Source organism: Lytechinus pictus, chromosome 16, assembly GCF_037042905.1.
Source record: "Lytechinus pictus isolate F3 Inbred chromosome 16, Lp3.0, whole genome shotgun sequence".
NCBI lineage: Eukaryota > Metazoa > Echinodermata > Echinoidea > Temnopleuroida > Toxopneustidae > Lytechinus > Lytechinus pictus.
In genome coordinates, this window is record NC_087260.1 from 15,121,376 (window position 1) to 15,138,660 (window position 17,285).

Here is a 17,285-nt window from a genome sequence, read left to right on the forward strand (position 1 = left end):
AGTCCTAAGGAAAAGGGTTATTCAAAAGTAATCATGTTTTAATTTAAGATAACTAAAAAAAAAAAAAAAAATCTTATTTAATCATTCCTGTACAATTTTTAATGATGAGAGTGTTGATTTAGTCAAATTGAAATTTATATCTCAATTGGCGATCCACAACTACAACACAACTTAAGACCACAGTTCAGAGTAAGATCCATGCCCTTTACTCCGGCAAAACTACATAACCCTAGCTCTAGCCCTAAACATTTGATGATATTAGGTAGGAAGTAACTGTAACCCGAGTGTCTTCTTAAAGGATATGCCATGATGTATCTACGAAGTTTCTTCCTTTCCTTTTCTTCTTCAACACTTCGATGGATGCAGACGGAAACACCTGACATAAAATCGGCGAGACCACTCCTCTCTTTCTCATTCTCCTCTCCACTATCATCTTGGTTGCTATGACGATGACTTCTATGCGAGGATGAAGTCGATGGCTTGCTGTCATCATCATCATCATCGTCATCCTGTGGAGTGGGTCTTCTTGGTTTATTACCTTTCCTTGGATAATAATAGCTGATTGGTTTTATGGTCAAGAAAAAAACTTTATGGTCAAGAAAAAAACTAAAGTGTTTGGAAAGAGACAAAAACAAAATAAACTCTGAGAATTCTTTGTTAAGTTGGGGTTTTGTGAGAATTATGACTGAATACTGTTCAATAGAGACTCATGTCATTTAAAATTTGAATAATGAAAGTGGTGTTAATACAATACAATTAATTCATTTCTTTAGTGCTAACAGCATAAATAATTTAATATCATTGACCTGAAATTAGCTCACAAACAATGCAAGATGACCAATTACATGTAAGTCATCTAGGTCAAGTGCAGCACAATGTGGTTGAACTTTTTCTAAAGGAAATTAATTGATGGAGAGGCTTTAAACTTGCATTGAAAGGATGTTGCCCAGAATAAGTACAAAACAGTTCAACTGAACATTTTTCTTTGACTACAAGATTATCTCAATCAAATGGGTTTAATATAGGAGTCACCAAAGCAGTTGATATTAGGGTGATCTAATAAAGGATACATAGAGGTCTGAATGCCTCTCGATGCAAGGTGTTTCCGTATCAGCCTCTCTGTGCCATACCAGTTGAATGCAGGGGTAGAATGACCGATGCGAGGTAGATGGACGGTTGCTGTTCAGACAGATAGATGAGAAACATAGATTTAGACAGAGGAATATCATACAGGTTTGCAATTAATATCAACAGAGTATTCCAATAATTTCTTTACATTAAAAGTAGGTGTCGAATGACCAATCTGAGAGAGATGGACGGTTGCTGCTCAAACTGAAAGATAAACAGACATACCTAGAGACAGCAGCACTAACAGATAGACTTATTGGGCATTAGAGACAGAGAATAACTTGAATATGTTGTTTAAATAGGCTTTGCTTTAATACTATGTTGATCTGTTAAATTCATAACTCCTGATCCACTTCTCTTATCTTGTGTAATGATTCTCCCATTCCCTCTCTCTTTGTTTTGTTCCCTCTATCCTTCTCCTTCCCTTTCTCTCTTATTCAGTGTTAACAATCATTAATAGATACATATACTATATAACACTAAGATCTGCTGACAAGTTTAAAACTTTTAAATCTCTGCTTAAAACACGTTTATTTGCTCATTGAAATTTTTTTCTCCTTATATGATTTTTTGTGTAACTAGTGGTTTAAATATTCATGTTTAGTTCTCTTTCGTAATTTGGTTTTGTGTTAGGGTTTAGCATAGGCCTGGTGTTTTTAGAGCCCTTGTGAGTTATGAACCTGCCGGATTGCCTTCTAGGCAAGTTCACTGTGGGTGAACATGGCATTAAGATCAGGCACCAGTCCCCGTAGATACATCATTAAGTGCTGTTTAATGTAATTTCATTATTATTGGTAGTAGTACTTATTTATTGTAAAGCACTTTGATCATATTTTTGGTAAAGCGCTATATAAGTACCTGTTATGTATGTATGTATAATGGGCATAATATGTCTGTTGGATGTCCTTTTTTTTTTTAAACATATCTACAGTTGATGTCATGAGCACATTTTTTCTAAATTCTCTTAAAATGGCTTGTTTATTTTTATTTTTTTTAAAGTAAATCATGTTTGATTCCTGTAATGTAAAAGACAATCACAGGGAGTTAACATATTTCTTAAAAAAGGAGATTATATATGATCACAACAAAACAGAAGAAAATTCAAACTTGTGACATCCTTCGCTTACTACATGAAATAAATCTCATATTCAGTAGTTATCACTAAGAAATTGTGCAGTCCCTAGTTCCTCACCCCTTCTAAATTAAAATGTGATAAAGGTAATTCATATTACCATTGTGTTTCTTTGCTGCCTTGTAGAGTCTCTGCAAGCCTTTGTCAAGCGCTGTCAGCTTAATGCCGCTCAGATAGTTGTTCTTGTCCCGGTGCTGCGCTACAATCAGGGCAACCCAATCATTACCAGCATCCCTGCTCTCAACGTCATCGATCGGAATAAGATGGGCATCTCCTAAATTCAGATCTTTAACATGAAGAGTAAAAGAAATACAAGCTCACTTCATGTGTTCCGTTGTCTTGGGAGTCGTACATGTAAACAATGGAGTATCAAAATGACAGCTAAATTACTAAATTGAAAATTGTACCAGTTTAACATTACATGAGGCATCCAACAACAGGGAAGATAAGAAAATGATGGTTACCATATAAATACAGTTGCATTATCATTTATTTTAGAGACCAAAAATTATTGCTCATGTTTGTTCTCCTCCTCATGTTCCTCATCTTCCCTGCCCCCATTCTCTTCCCCTTTGTTGTCATCTCTCTGTTTTGTTTTTCCTCTCCTCCTCCTTTCCTCTTATCCTTCTTACTGTTCTCCCCTTTTGTTTTTCTTCTTCTCTCCTCTTTCCTCACCCCTCCTCCTGCTCCTCCTTCCTCTTCTTCTTCCTTGTCCTCTATCCTTCTTCCTCCCCCTTCCCCCCTTCTCCTCTTCCTCCCCCTTCCCCCTTCTCCTCCTCCTCATCCCTCCTCTCTCCTCCTTCGTCATCTTCTCCATTATCTAGTCCTTCTCCTCCTCCTTTTCCCTTCATCTTCTTGTCCTCCTCATCTTCCATCCCCTCCACTTTATAACAAACATTAAGAGATACAATACTAACCTCTCATTTTGCCAGCAAGTTCATAAAGGCGTTCAGGTTGCGGTGATCGACGAGCGAGAGCACTGAACAGACCTCCACGCCCCCAACTCCCACTGTCATCTGCAAGAAAGAAGCAGAGATCATCAAAATGCTGTCTCACAATTTTCTTATTGATTTCTCAACATAAAATTTATTTTATCAATATTCATACATCTGCATGTCTATTTGTTATCATAACAAGTCTTTACAAAATGGGACCTAGATTCTTAATTCAATAGTTACAGAGCTGCCAACCTTTAAAAGTAAAAAGTAGTAATCCAAAAGCTCAAAAGTCATAATTCTGAGATATGAAGTTCATATGTGCCACACGGTATTACAAATTTCTTGGAAGAGGTAATATATATATATATATAGATGTGTAGATGCCGATGATTGTGCAAAATGCTCAATACTATATATAGCAGAGCATATAATCATACCTGTTGAAATGTCTCAAGATAGCCTCAAGTTCGGGCGTGAAACCGCCGGTAGCAGACGTTTCAACAGGTATGATATATATATATATATCATACCTGTGAGCTTTATTGTATCCCTGAAGAAGACGTGTGTTTAACGTCGAAAATTTGGTCTTCAAAATAAACTCTGTTGGAACTAAGTACAATGCATTACCACTTTGTCTCTTTTATATATATATATATATATATATATATATATATACACACACAGAGCAGATGCACAATAGAAAAATATACAAAATTTTGCCAACCCTACATGATGGTTGTCAGGAGTATTTATCCAGGGTGCTACAGTCTTTTGTGAAGCACTAGCTTGCCTTGTCAGGCAAGTAAATTTCGCCATTGTGGTATGAATTACTACGTGTGTATTAAATGTGTGCATACCTATTCTACCTCAAAAGCGTAATGGTGTAATTTGACATGAAAATCATAAAAATTATGACTTTTCTTAATAGTTGGCAAATCTATAGCTATAATTCACTGTTACTATTAATCCTGTGCTACAATTAAGTTGATAATTTCTGCAAATGCATTCTACGTAATTGATTTATATTTGTCCTCTCATTTTTTATCATAAGTACAAGTAATCTTTCAAATGACGAAATGGCAGCGAACCTACCAACACAATGGACCACGATTGCATTCTGACCACTGGTATTAATTGGGTGTGTCGCATCTCCCCTGACGTATCTAAGGGCCACGCCCTCCTCTTCACTACTATCTCCCGATAGATTGACGTCCCCATCCTCCGACCCTTCATCGTCATCATCTTCCATTTCCATGGCGATGTTTGAACTCTCGTAGCCTCTGGCTTCCCACATTTCTTTCCTAGAAGCAAACGAATAATGACAATTTAAAGTTGCTAACAGTTCGAATGAAGATAAGCCATAACTATGGAACACAGATTATTTTCATAGTCTTTTACCTTCCTCTCGGGGGCGGAGCCATGATATTTTGACCAGGAAAGGGGAGAGGCAAGATCACCTAAAGGGGACATTATGCTTTACTTAAACTGAAACAGGGGTAATATAGCATTACAAGTACCAGACATCAATTTTTTTATATTTCGTCTTCATCTTTTTTCACCTTATTCTTCCTTTATGTTTAAAAAAAAATTATCCTTCCAACTTCTTCACTTTTAGACATTCAATTGTTAGGATAAACTCACTTTCAAATTCTGTTACATTCTTCCTCTATTTGTTTTTTCTTTTTTATCCTTTAATTTTCTTCAAAAATTCAAAATCCATAGTTAGAATGAAATTTAATCTTACATTCTTTCTCTATTTTTTCCTTTTTATCCTTTTCTTTTCTTCAATACTTTAAAATCCATATTTAAGACGAACTTTATTCTTAAATTCTATTACATTCTTCCTCTATTTTTTTTTCTCTTTTATTCTTTTACTTTCTTCACACATTGAATATCCATTCTTAGGACGACCTTTAACCTTACATTCTTCGTCTTCTCTCTTCTGCTCTCTGTATCTCTGCTTCTTCCATCATCTTGGCTTTCTTTGCAGCATTTTCTTCTCTCTAAAAGTAAACAAACAAAAAATCAAATTTCTTTAGGAAATTTCATACACAGATTTTGCTTTATAAATTTAATTTAAACAATACTATCTATCTTATCTCACACACGTTTTAATAACTTAACATTTCATTCTTATAAATCTTTTCCACAATTAGGAAGTAAAGTAGAGTAAAACTAACATCCAACAGTAGCGAGTGCACCCTTTGTGGATATGCTGATTAATAACTTTGAATTAAACTTCCTTGGGAATAAATGCTTCAAGATCATAACAAATAAAGGTATCCTGTCATTTCTTCTCTATCCTTTTATTAATGTTTGATTTTATTAAAAAAAAATCTTTTGACAAAAAAATGTATTCGTTATTGAAATTTATCTAATCCATTCACACTAAATGAAATGTAATCAATGCATGATATCTGAATAAATCATAAATTTCAGACCACTGATTTAAAACCAACTTTGTGAATTCCGGCAAAAAGCACGAAGTCTTGGTTATATTTACTTTCAATATTATCAGGGTGATCAATATTATGATATCATGTTTTTCTATTGTTTTGTATTGAATATGTTTGTGTTTTTTTCTTCATTTGTTTCTATTTATAAAACAGACTTGCTGGTAAGTTACCTTGCAACAACAAATCCACTTGCTTACATCTAGTTCCACTCAGAAACAATACATCTTTCCCTACCTTTTTCTTTCGTTCTGCCTTCTCTTCCTCCGTAAGTTGTTTTCTCTTTCTGGCTACCATAGGTAACACTGACATCATCTCCAATGTATCTCCTCTTTGGCCTCGATTCTTTCTCATTGCTCTTGATCCACTCGCCTCTTCCTGGATCACAGCTATTTGAGCTTCAGGACAAACATACAAAATATTTTTTTCAAACTTAAACCCCAGTCTGCACTACTTTATGGTTTGTTTTTCATACTTTATAATACAAGAGGAGATTCAATACCACTACATGCAAGCTATCCTATTACTAACCTCGACATGTTTATCTGGACACATAATTCAGTATTGACACAACTGTTTAATGATACACTGTTAACACGTTAAGTATAAACATTGTAACAAAAAAATTTTGTGTACAGTTACCAATCATTTTTCTACAATATAATTTCTAACTGAAGTGTTCCTTGTAAAGTTTTTTCTATTATTTTTTACAAGTCTTTTCCTTGTGCCAATCATACAAAATGAGGAATAAATACAAGAAATTGAAATTAATAAACTTATGAGTTCATACGGCCTCATATTAAGGATTGATTTAGTAGACATATAATTGTACACCCATTAGTAATCTTGGAAGATATTTATACCTTCACAAAATAAAAGTAAGGTACACTAACAGTTCTGGGGCCTATTTTAGAAAGAATTGAAATCAAGCACAACTCAAAACAGTCTAAACAACTTCAGTTTTAACCAATCAAAAGTGTGCATTTTGGATTTGCGATTGATTTTAACAGTTGCGTTTAAACAAAATCCTTTCTGCAACAGTCCCCTTGACAATTTTTTTTCTATTGCTGCAAATACTTGTTTCCCTGTAGATATAATATAGATGAGAGTGATTCGTCTCGGAAACTTACCTGACATCATTTCATCAAAGGTTTTCTTATCTGCTGTGCTCGTTTCTTTAGAATAGTCCTTCCCTTCAAACATGTACATATGATCTATGGATAGAAAATGTAATCATTAAACACTTTTGTGGTAATTGCAAGGTTGATATAGGAGTGATGAAATCCCTCCTAGAAAGAAAATTATGATTTCATGAGAAGTCTTTCAAATCAAGCTTAACTATGACTATATCATGGTAGATATAGATCTGGTTTACCTAAGTTAAAATCCAACTCGGTGAAATCATGAAATCTAAACTGAAAACCGACCACACTGAAGATTACCAATGCATATAACCACAGGTGGGACAGTGTATCATTATTGCTTGGAAAAACTTGTCATGTGGCTGGCATGCTATGCTTGAATTGTCAATTTCTCAGCAATGACACATTTCCTATCAGGATCATTTGGCACTTATTTTTTAATTATATATATAAACACTTTGGGGTCATTTCATTGGATTCTGTTCAAACTCATTTTCAGATCATTACAATAACTGGAATTTATGTTTAAAGGTTAAAGTTGAGTATACTGGAGTGAAACCTGTAGAACATCAAAGAGAGACAATGAGGTGGTCTTCATGGACACGTTCCTTCAATTTGAAATGCCATTCAAGGGAAACCACATAGTTCTTTAGTTATTGTAAAAATAAAAACAGTCGGACAAATTAACAGAGGCATTAAAAAGCAAGATTCTTCTAATTGAAAGTATCACAAACGCTACCTTTCTCTTCGTCTGACCCGTCATCCTCCTCCATCTTCTCTTCCTCTTCATCATTCCTTTCATCCGGCATCCATTCTCCTCCAGCGCTACCTCCTAGAATCTCCTGGAGCTGAAGGTCCTTGACTGAACTCTCATCGGACTGTAGAAGCTTCTCGAGACCAAACTTCAACATGTCTGAAAGCTGGACAGGGGAGCATATCATGAAACATTTTGTGAGTGGTTTTCACAGACATATGTTATAAGCTACTGGAAATCCTTGCATCTGATTGGCTGAGAGCTAAGTAAATGTAGTCTGAGAAAAATCACTGACAAAACTTTTCATGAAAAGTTCTTCAGATCAAAGGTAAAAATGCTTTAGATCTTTGCATCCGATTGGATGAGAGCAAAATAAGTCAAGTAAAAAATTGCTGATAAAACTTTTAATGAAAAGCTTCCCAAATCAAAGGTAAAAATAATTTCAAACATGTCCACAGGCACGTTCAGTTCACATTAACATAAACAGTTAATTTCAGCAATATTCATGGCAATGCAAAAAATTGAAATATCTCAGCAGATTGGTGTGTACATTGTTCTTTTAACAGAGTTATTAGATATTTTGAAACTCTTTCAGGTGCAGCAATTTTTGGCATAAGATGGCATAAGAAAAGCAATGAGAGACAGAGAGGAAACATCTTACACTGGTCAACAAAGACTAAAAATAAAAACCTTGGTTATAGTGACAAATGAAAATGAAATGAAAATGAAAATACATATTTTACTGTTCGAAATAGAAATCTGAGAATAGAAATATTTCGTAAATTTATTTTGCCCTATTGATCTTGGCCCCGGCAGCCACTGTGCAGCACCAGAACAAGCAAGAAGGAAAATAATTTGGCTGGCCTTGAAAAAAGAACAAAATTCTATAAAAAATCTTCACTTACCTGGGTAGCATTTTCAGCTAGACCACTATTGGCCGTTCCAAGGGAAAATTTGCCCCCCTCTATGACATCGTTGGTCAGTTTCAACTTCTCATCTGCTCTTCGAAGGATGAGCTCCTCGACAGAGTCTTTGCCAATCAGGCGAATGATCTTCACAGGCCTGGGGAAACAACAGATCATTCTTGTAATAGTTGATATGAATCAAATTCATCACACAGCCCAGCATGCTCCAACTCTGACCCAATATTTTACAAACTGCATTACGCATCAAATATGAAAGTAAGAAAAATTACAATCATTTTATTCAAAGTCCAGAATGCTAGGTATGTTAAAATCAAATTTCTCCATCACTGCAAGTCCTGCAGTCGAAACAAATTCCAATCAGCTTCAAATTGCAGCCGATTGCAGGACTGTTCTGACATCCCTACAATTTGGTAATAAATATGCTTTTATTCCTTCAGGGAGGCTTGCAAAAGCCTGGAAGTTCAATTTCGAAATTCATACCACTATTCAGAACTTGGATCATTCAGATTTTTCAGGTTGGAATGTTCATATCACACTTTTTTAACAAGTGTGCGCCTAACAGGCTGCTTGAAATGGTATGAATCCAGTGACCGGGTAATAATAATTGTGAAGCGCTTTGAGCAGTCGTAGATTGATAAAGCGCTATATAAATGTCTATTATTATATCATTATCAATCATTACAAGTCAGACTTTTTGTGAAATACACCCTTCTTTATAGAATTAGTTTCCTCACCTGGTTTGACCAATCCTATGGGCCCTTGCAGCCGCCTGAAGGTCATTCTGAGGATTGTAATCGCTATCTATAAAGATGACCGTGTCGGCTCCGACCAGGTTCAACCCTTGACCTCCGGCCTTCGTGCTGAGAAGGAATGCGAAGGTGTCGTCTCGCTGGTTGAAGTTCTTCACCGCCAGATAGCGTTCTTCCCCACGTACAGAGCCATCCAGACGCTCGTACTCGTAACCTAATTAAGAAAATCACTGGTTTATGACTGTATAAGATTAATACTTGATTTATATTTTTCCTCCTCAGGTACGGATCCAGAGTCAAACTTTTACGGGATGTGAACTTGTCCAAAAATTTGACAAGCAAATAAAAATGGGTGTCTTTCCAAAATGAAGGTATTTTACTCAAATATACTTTAATTCATATAATGAAATATAAAATAAACAATGAGTACATCAACAGTTTTCTCATTAGCCTGTGCTGTACTGAAAAAACAGGTGAAACTGAAATATTATATTATCTATTTATTCAACGTAACTTTTTTTGGGGGTGAAATTGACATTTAATCATATACACTCATATACTTTACTCACTACCAAAGAGAATTCTGGAGAAACTTTTCTGCAGCATTTTTTACTCCATTATTTGTAAACCAGATTTTGATGGAATTTTCAGCGTGTTGCTCTGTGAATTTTACATTATTAGTAATATTCAAATCTAATCATTTGAAGCCTGCAGTGACCCCTTGAACCATACCTCTGAAAGCCAGGTAATCTTGAAGAATGTCCAGCATTCGGGTCATCTGGGAGAAGAGAAGTACCTTGTGACCCTGTTGCCATAGAAACATCAACAGTTTGTCAAGAAGGTGAAGCTTGCCCGAGCATTCAACCAGATGCTCTCCAAGCTCAAAGGGCTCGGGTTCCACACCTAGATGTTGAACAGGTCAAATATAATCTGCATCAATATCTTTAAGCTAAACTTGTCTAGTTGACGTGTTGTGGCGCAGTAAATAGTCTTTGAATTCAGAACCACTAGTTCCTGGGTTAAAATACCGCCACAGCACTCTCGTCCTTTGAAAAGGCATTTATCTACATTTGCCACTCTCCATCCTGGTGGAGTAATCGGTCACCCAGTTGGAAGAAATTCCTTGAACGCTTGAGCACCTGGTCAGAGTAGCCATTCTAAAACCAGAGTAATGGTATGCAGCGCTTAGAAACATTGTATTAAGCACTATATAAATGTTGAATATTGTAATTATCACTAGTTGCAGCAATCATTAATTTCATGAGAAAGTCTGTAAATCAAGGTTTATTGGCATCAGATCATCGTAGATCTAGATTTGGAAGACTTATATTTTATAAAAGTAACTATGTAGAATCATGAAATCTAAGCAGAATGGCAATGTTATCATATTTGTAAGTCTTTATGAATAAGGCTTTAGAGCACTCATTTAGTTATTCCAAACGTCTAAGAGGATAGACTACATATAAAACATTATTTCACAACGCTGACTTCATTATCACGCATGTTTCTAGTTGAAACCAATTTAAAATACACACAAGCCTTGTAGAAAAAAAACAAAGATGTAAGAACTCAACACCATCTCTCTATCACTGGAGAGGCTTACTGTCCACCATGTGGTAAGTCCTGAAAAGGACTGTTGGATGGATGGGTGGAGGGTAAAGATAAATATAAAGGTTCGAAAGAGAAAGGGAGATCCACTCTATATCATCTTATATTTTCATGAACTTTTCATTTCAAATAAATCGTAAAACGACTCAACTTACCATCAAAGATATATGGATGATTGACACACTTGCGAAGCTGCATAAGGGTATTCATCAAACTTGTCTTGGTGCGAGGGATTCCAACAACATCAATCTGTTGCTCAAAAGCAGCTGCAATATGATAATACTATTTGATATTGGCAATTTTGCAGAAAAATCACAAAGAAAAGAAGACTGTTTAGATCATTACTATTGCTCTCTGGACTAATTATAAAATCTTAATTTTCAGGAGCAGTCATGATTCAGGATAAGTTGAAAACAGGAAAAGTATTATGCTTTATGGTTTTGAACAAATTGAAATGAAGATTAGATATCAATAATGCCCTCAAAGAAAATAAATCAATAAATGTATGATTTACCAACATAGAAAATGAAATTGTTTTGTTAAACATAATGTTTGAGACCAAGTGGATATTAGACAAAATGGGTATAGCTTAAATGTAAAAGAAAATCGTTGCAGCAAACAATTATTTCATGAGAAAGTCTTTAAAATCAAGGTTAATTGCCACAATATTATCATAGATCTACTGTAGATCTTGTACATTGAAATAAACTTATCTTTGTGAAATAATGAAATTTTAGCTGAAACCCGATAATTTTGATTATTAATAACACAAATAGCCATACGTTGGACAGTGTATTATTATTACTTGGAAAAATACCAGACATTTTATGGAATTCCGTGCTTATTTTGCTCATTTCTCAGCAACTACACATTTCTTCTAAGAGCCATTTCGCACATACTTTTTATTTATACATCCAAACACTTGGGTGGCCGCTTTATTGGATTCTGTTCGACCTCATTATGAGATCGTTACCACAACTGGCATTTATCTTTAATTAGAAATTAGACAAAATGGTAAATAGGATAAATTGCAAATAGACCATATGGTTGATAGATGAACTGATTGTTCTAGAAATACATTGTAGGACTAAACCATGTGGGGAAAAACCAAACAGAAAATATACTTTATTAGCGGGTGTTGACCAAGTGGAAATTTACAGAATAAACGGCAAGTCTTACCATGATCCTTTGTGAGGATAGCTTTGTATAATTTCTTCTGAAGCCCAGTCAATCCATGGAAAAGAATCACCTGTACGATAGGAAACAACCTTTAAATCATAGGTACTTTGACATGCATGACACCTTGACAGCCATGAAACATTAAAACATCTCCCGGTTAAAACTTTTCTTAAGCTAAAGTGATCATTTCACTTTGTTCTGAAAAATTGCTCATTTTGGTTCTTAAAAATGGGCTACACATTAGGCTTACAGTGTAAAAATACCATCCCAAAAGTTTCAAATTATCGTATCTAAATGAACTATTATAAAACTTTGGAGATGTAAAGGAAAGTTTGAAAATAATTGGGGGTTGGTTTCAATGACAATGTGTATTCAGCGAACCTGTGCACCACAACACAAACTCTAGATGAAACCAACATGTCCTACATACAGTGTGTACAAAGTACACTGAATGCACAGTGCAGCTGATAATAGTGTGTGCATAGGAGATACACACAGCAGAAGGCAGTCAACACAGCTAACAGACTTTATGAATTTGAGAAAACTGGGCATAAGCTGAATTCGTCTTACAGACCGTTACTCAAAATCAGGCTAATCAATTGCTACTTGTGTCTAAATTAGAGTTTTTCATCCTATTTTATGGTCAGTTTAAGGGTTTCTGAGGAAAATACAGGCACTCATACACATGTTTCATCTTAGTTCGAGAATTTTCAAATCAGCTGCTCACAAAGTGAAATGATCCCTTTAAGCTATATATCAATCAAATTGTATCAATTCGTAGACTCATTTGTCTATCTCTCTTTAAGAATGTCAAATTTTCCAGTGACCTGATTGGTCAAAAGTGGGGACGTGTCTTTAACCATGCCTGCAGAACAAAGAACTTGGAATGTTACCAGGGGCAACGGTAATAGTTATTGAAGGATGCCCTTTGCACCCTATTAGTCCCTGGCAATTTTGTTGTGATCTCTATTATATTTGCAAGTATAGGTATTTAATATTAGTGATGTTTTTACCTCTGATTTCTTTGGCAGGTCAAGGACTACTTCTGATTTAGTTCGTCTCAGTAGAAAAGGTAGGAGCATAGAGTGAAGCTCATCTTTCACTGCAAAAAAATATATATACAAACTTTATAATAGTCACATACACACATACCATGTTCTCTAGAATAATAAGGACATGAAAGAGATTACCAAGGAAGCTGATTCCATGACATTTGCTTGGGCAATAATTGCTCCATTATAAATTCAACACACTAATCAAATAACTAACTTCAACCCTGGATTTAACACTATGCCCTACCCTAAACCTAACCCAAAGCAAATTATTAAGCCCAACTGCAACCCTAACCCTACATCTCAGACAAATAAAGCCCGGACCAGTTGTCGCAGAAGCAAATGACGTGTCACCAGGAACCCAACTACTTTCAAGAGGCTGCACTCCCAAACATCAGCATGGTATGGCCTCCTGTTGGGTCCAACATGCTATAGATCAGCCATTCTCCATTACTTTTGTTGAAGCTCAAAATTTCTTGTTGAGAATCTGGACTGCTCCACTATCTAACACACAAACAAGCGAAATAGTGTGGTGTATGTGGGGGGTGCAGGACCCCCTAAAGCGCTTAGGTAGGAAACCTTTTAAAATGCAGAGAGGGGTTCTAAATTAACAGAAGATATTAAAAAAATACCAACATACTACACAATTTATTTCGTTTTAAATGATAAGTGACTTGCTCAAATTAATGTTTGTTATTATGTTTCTGTATTTGTTCTTGATGAGGTTCATGTTTGAAAAGCAAACCGGGTATGGTGATCAGTGGTAGAGCGTCAGTCTCATGAACGGGAGGCCGTGGGTTCGATCCCCAACAGAGTCATACAAAAAAAATATATAGGATTGGAACCTTCTGCCTTCTGCGCCACCATTTGAGAGTCCCTGCTATAGATGCATGTTTTTACTTGCACCCATGCATGCTTATTCATGTGAACGACTCAAGTCTTGCTCCTTGTCATCTCCATTGGCACGGAACATGACACAAATCCCAGCACAGACCTTATGCATTGACGGCATTGTGCCGCCATCTTAGAGGCTGAAGTCATTGCTTTGCATGTGTTGGTGATCTGCAGCTGGCGCATCTTTGACAACTCCATTTACACATATTACTATATCCTCTGAAGGAGGGCGCTATGAGATAATGAAATCATATGCAAAAGGTATACAACTTCCAAGGAGCTTATTTTAGGGAATTTCTGCAAATAGTGTTACATCTTACCTTCATTGTCACTGATATCTTCATAGGTCTCCACAAACTTGTCGGCTAAACTTGGCCTGAAGACCCGGGGGGCCACGAAGGAGAGAAGGGCGTAGAGTTCTCGCAGGTTGTTCTGAATCGGTGTTCCCGTCAACAGGACTATGTGTCTGACATCAAGCTGAATCATGAGATGTTGAAAGTAAGGGAATGAAGGGTGCATCAAAATAGAAACAAAAAGGACAAGAATCTAATGCTTATTTCAAACAACTATATTCTTTTTCAGCCTTTGGGAAATAATTGAACTAATTGGATCTGTTATTCTTTTAGTTATTTGTCGAAACGACTGATCAATCATTGAAACAAATTGTTGAATCATACTAGTCTGTGGGCACAGACACTTGGTTTTTGCATACTGAATAATGCAGAGTCTGAAGTACTGAGACTAGTAGGTTAACTATGCACTGTGGCTGGCTTAGACAGAGTCTTTGGAGTCTAGTCTTCACTCCAGACCTGTTATTGGTTGAAGTATCAAATATGAGTCTGTGCTTGCAGACTACAATCATACAGTTAAACTTATCAGGCAACGAAATTGGCTACAGCATAAATTGCCTGGGTACAATTGTGGAATGATTGATGACACACAGTGGACTATCTCGCTCATGTGCAGTAGGGCCAATTCCCTAAAACAGAAGATTCTTTGTCATGAATGAAAAAGTCAAAGCTTCCTGATAATATGGAAGGTGTATTGAAACAAGTGGGAAGGGCACACGACAACATTGGGTAGGTATGCATTTGGGGTTGTGTAGTGTGTACAAAACATATGGGGGAAATGAGAGAGAGGCCGGGTAGGGGGCAATTTTGCCATAATTGCATTTTTATTCCCTCAAAAATTCAAACAAAATCGGAATAAACATATCTCAGAGATTTCGGCAAAAAAGAGAGGTTGAATTATGCCCTCGTGCCACCCTCCGCCCCCTCCTCCCTCACATCCTCTAGCATTTCCCCTAAACCCTGTGCCGTTATGGGAAAGATTGCCTACCCCCCCCCCCTCGTACAAAATTTGCATTAAAAAAAATCACACAAGTGTCCAATCTTCACCTTGAAGTGTCTTTGATCGTACTGATTTAATAATTTTACCTCTTTAAGAGACTGATGAAGCAGAGAATTCTGGTTCTTAAGACGATGAGCCTCATCCACGATCAGCGCTGACCAAGAAAACTTCTGGAAAAATGACTCATCCTTCAGGCAAATCTGGGAGGGTGGGGGAAATAGACAAATTATTGAATAATATTGATGATGATTAAATAACGACTGCTTCTTTTTAAATAATATTTAATTATCCCAGTGACACCTTAGTCTCCAGGCACAGACCCTGATTGAAACTTTGATCAACAAGTGGGTCTTCACACAAGACTAGCACAAATACGCAAGAGGGCCTTCACTGCACATGTCACTGTAGGCTGTGCGTTCAGAACCCTTATAAATCGAGTGAAGGATTTGCACAGCAGACTAGTAACACTTTTACTGATTATTATCTTGAGTCACTGGAATGTGGTTTGCCCACATATGCTATGCGCACATTCTTCACTCCCTGTGGAGCAATACAACAAGAGCTACCATGTACAAATCATATTTGCACAGCGGTCTAGTGACACTTTTACTGATTATTATCTTGAGTCACTGGAATTTGGCTTGCCCACATACACTATGCACACATTCTCCACCCCCTGTGGAGCAATACAAGAGCTACCATGTACAAATCATATATCATTCAGAATAATTAGTGAAGGCATATGTTATACAGAAAATTGGTCAATGCTTATGTCATAGAAAAAAAGTACTAGTAGCCAAAACATTTGTCGTGAAGAAAATATGGGCAAAGCATACATCATAATCAAAGCATTAAGAGGGTTATATACTACTAGTATATCATGGCACCAGAATAATTATTCAAAAATATAACAGAGAGAATAAGTAATAAATGTTTTTGTCATATTGATTGTTGAATTGTGAGGTGTAATACTGCCGTCCAATGACAAAAGAAAGTTACTCTGTGGATCAAGTTTCTTAGTAAAATGAGGAAAATGCGTCATTGTTTTGTGTGTAAATAATAAATATAGAGTTAGTTGCTTTTGAAACATTTATATTTCAGAAATTGGTGGTTTTGTGACTCCAAATCCTTGAACATCATGAAATACAGTATCTCAAATAAAGCAATAAGTAAATGTTTTGGGGGAAAATCAGATTTGTTTACTTTTTTCATGGGACAGCGGAATACTTTTTCGAGCATCATAGTACATGTACACAATGCGATTCATGCACGTAAAGTTAGACCAGTCCTCCATACCTCATAAGTTGTCAAAATGACATTGACATTTTCCATGGAGCGAAGCTCATGGCGGAGTTCACCTCGGAAACTCTTCTCTCCTGTGTAAGATACTACCTTCAAATGAGGAGCAAACCTGAACAAAAGAAAAAGTTGATTTGATATCACAGTCAAGCCCTCCTGCTGTATAACCCAATGTGCCGAGGACAGTGACAATGACAGGGGTAATTACGATAATGGTGATGATAATGATGATGATGGTGGTAATGATGATGATGATGGTGGTGGTGGTGGTGGTGGTGGTAATGATGATGATGATGATGATGATGATGGTGGTGGTAATGATGATGATGATGGTGGTGGTGGTAATGATGATGATAATGATGATGATGGTGATGGTGGTGGTGGTGGCGGTGGTGGTGGTGGTGATGATGCTGTTGTTGAGGATGATGATGATGGAAAATGGGAGGAAAATGGGAGGAAAATGGGAGGAATGACAATCAAGGAAAGCAGAGAGCACCCACACCTTGGCATAGTAAAAAGCAATTGTAATATTGACCATACCAATAACATCATTTCAAAGGGATATAACACCTTCTTCTCTCTCACTGGAACTAAGCAAGGAACTCTACGCCTGCTGCCACCAATATGTACTCATCTTTGGAAAATGTTCTGCATACCAAGAATGCTATATGGGATTCAGAT

General features: G+C 36.4%; 1 protein-coding gene across 1 annotated transcript in view; it reads right to left on the reverse strand.

Annotated features, from left to right (window-relative positions):
- The window catches only part of LOC129279604 (chromodomain-helicase-DNA-binding protein 1-like), a 29,277-nt gene that overhangs the window by 3,908 nt on the left and 8,084 nt on the right, over positions 1 to 17,285 (reverse strand). The window contains exons 4-21 of the mRNA XM_064111649.1: positions 16,602 to 16,716; positions 15,392 to 15,505; positions 14,276 to 14,432; positions 13,023 to 13,111; positions 12,010 to 12,079; positions 10,986 to 11,096; positions 9,955 to 10,125; positions 9,208 to 9,436; positions 8,453 to 8,609; positions 7,533 to 7,713; positions 6,782 to 6,865; positions 5,889 to 6,049; positions 5,122 to 5,201; positions 4,291 to 4,499; positions 3,178 to 3,276; positions 2,361 to 2,546; positions 1,071 to 1,179; positions 304 to 558 (exon numbers count right to left, since the gene is read on the reverse strand). Coding sequence (XP_063967719.1) covers positions 304 to 558; positions 1,071 to 1,179; positions 2,361 to 2,546; positions 3,178 to 3,276; positions 4,291 to 4,499; positions 5,122 to 5,201; positions 5,889 to 6,049; positions 6,782 to 6,865; positions 7,533 to 7,713; positions 8,453 to 8,609; positions 9,208 to 9,436; positions 9,955 to 10,125; positions 10,986 to 11,096; positions 12,010 to 12,079; positions 13,023 to 13,111; positions 14,276 to 14,432; positions 15,392 to 15,505; positions 16,602 to 16,716 — 2,577 coding nt within the window. The remainder of the gene's footprint in view (positions 1 to 303; positions 559 to 1,070; positions 1,180 to 2,360; positions 2,547 to 3,177; positions 3,277 to 4,290; positions 4,500 to 5,121; positions 5,202 to 5,888; positions 6,050 to 6,781; positions 6,866 to 7,532; positions 7,714 to 8,452; positions 8,610 to 9,207; positions 9,437 to 9,954; positions 10,126 to 10,985; positions 11,097 to 12,009; positions 12,080 to 13,022; positions 13,112 to 14,275; positions 14,433 to 15,391; positions 15,506 to 16,601; positions 16,717 to 17,285) is intronic.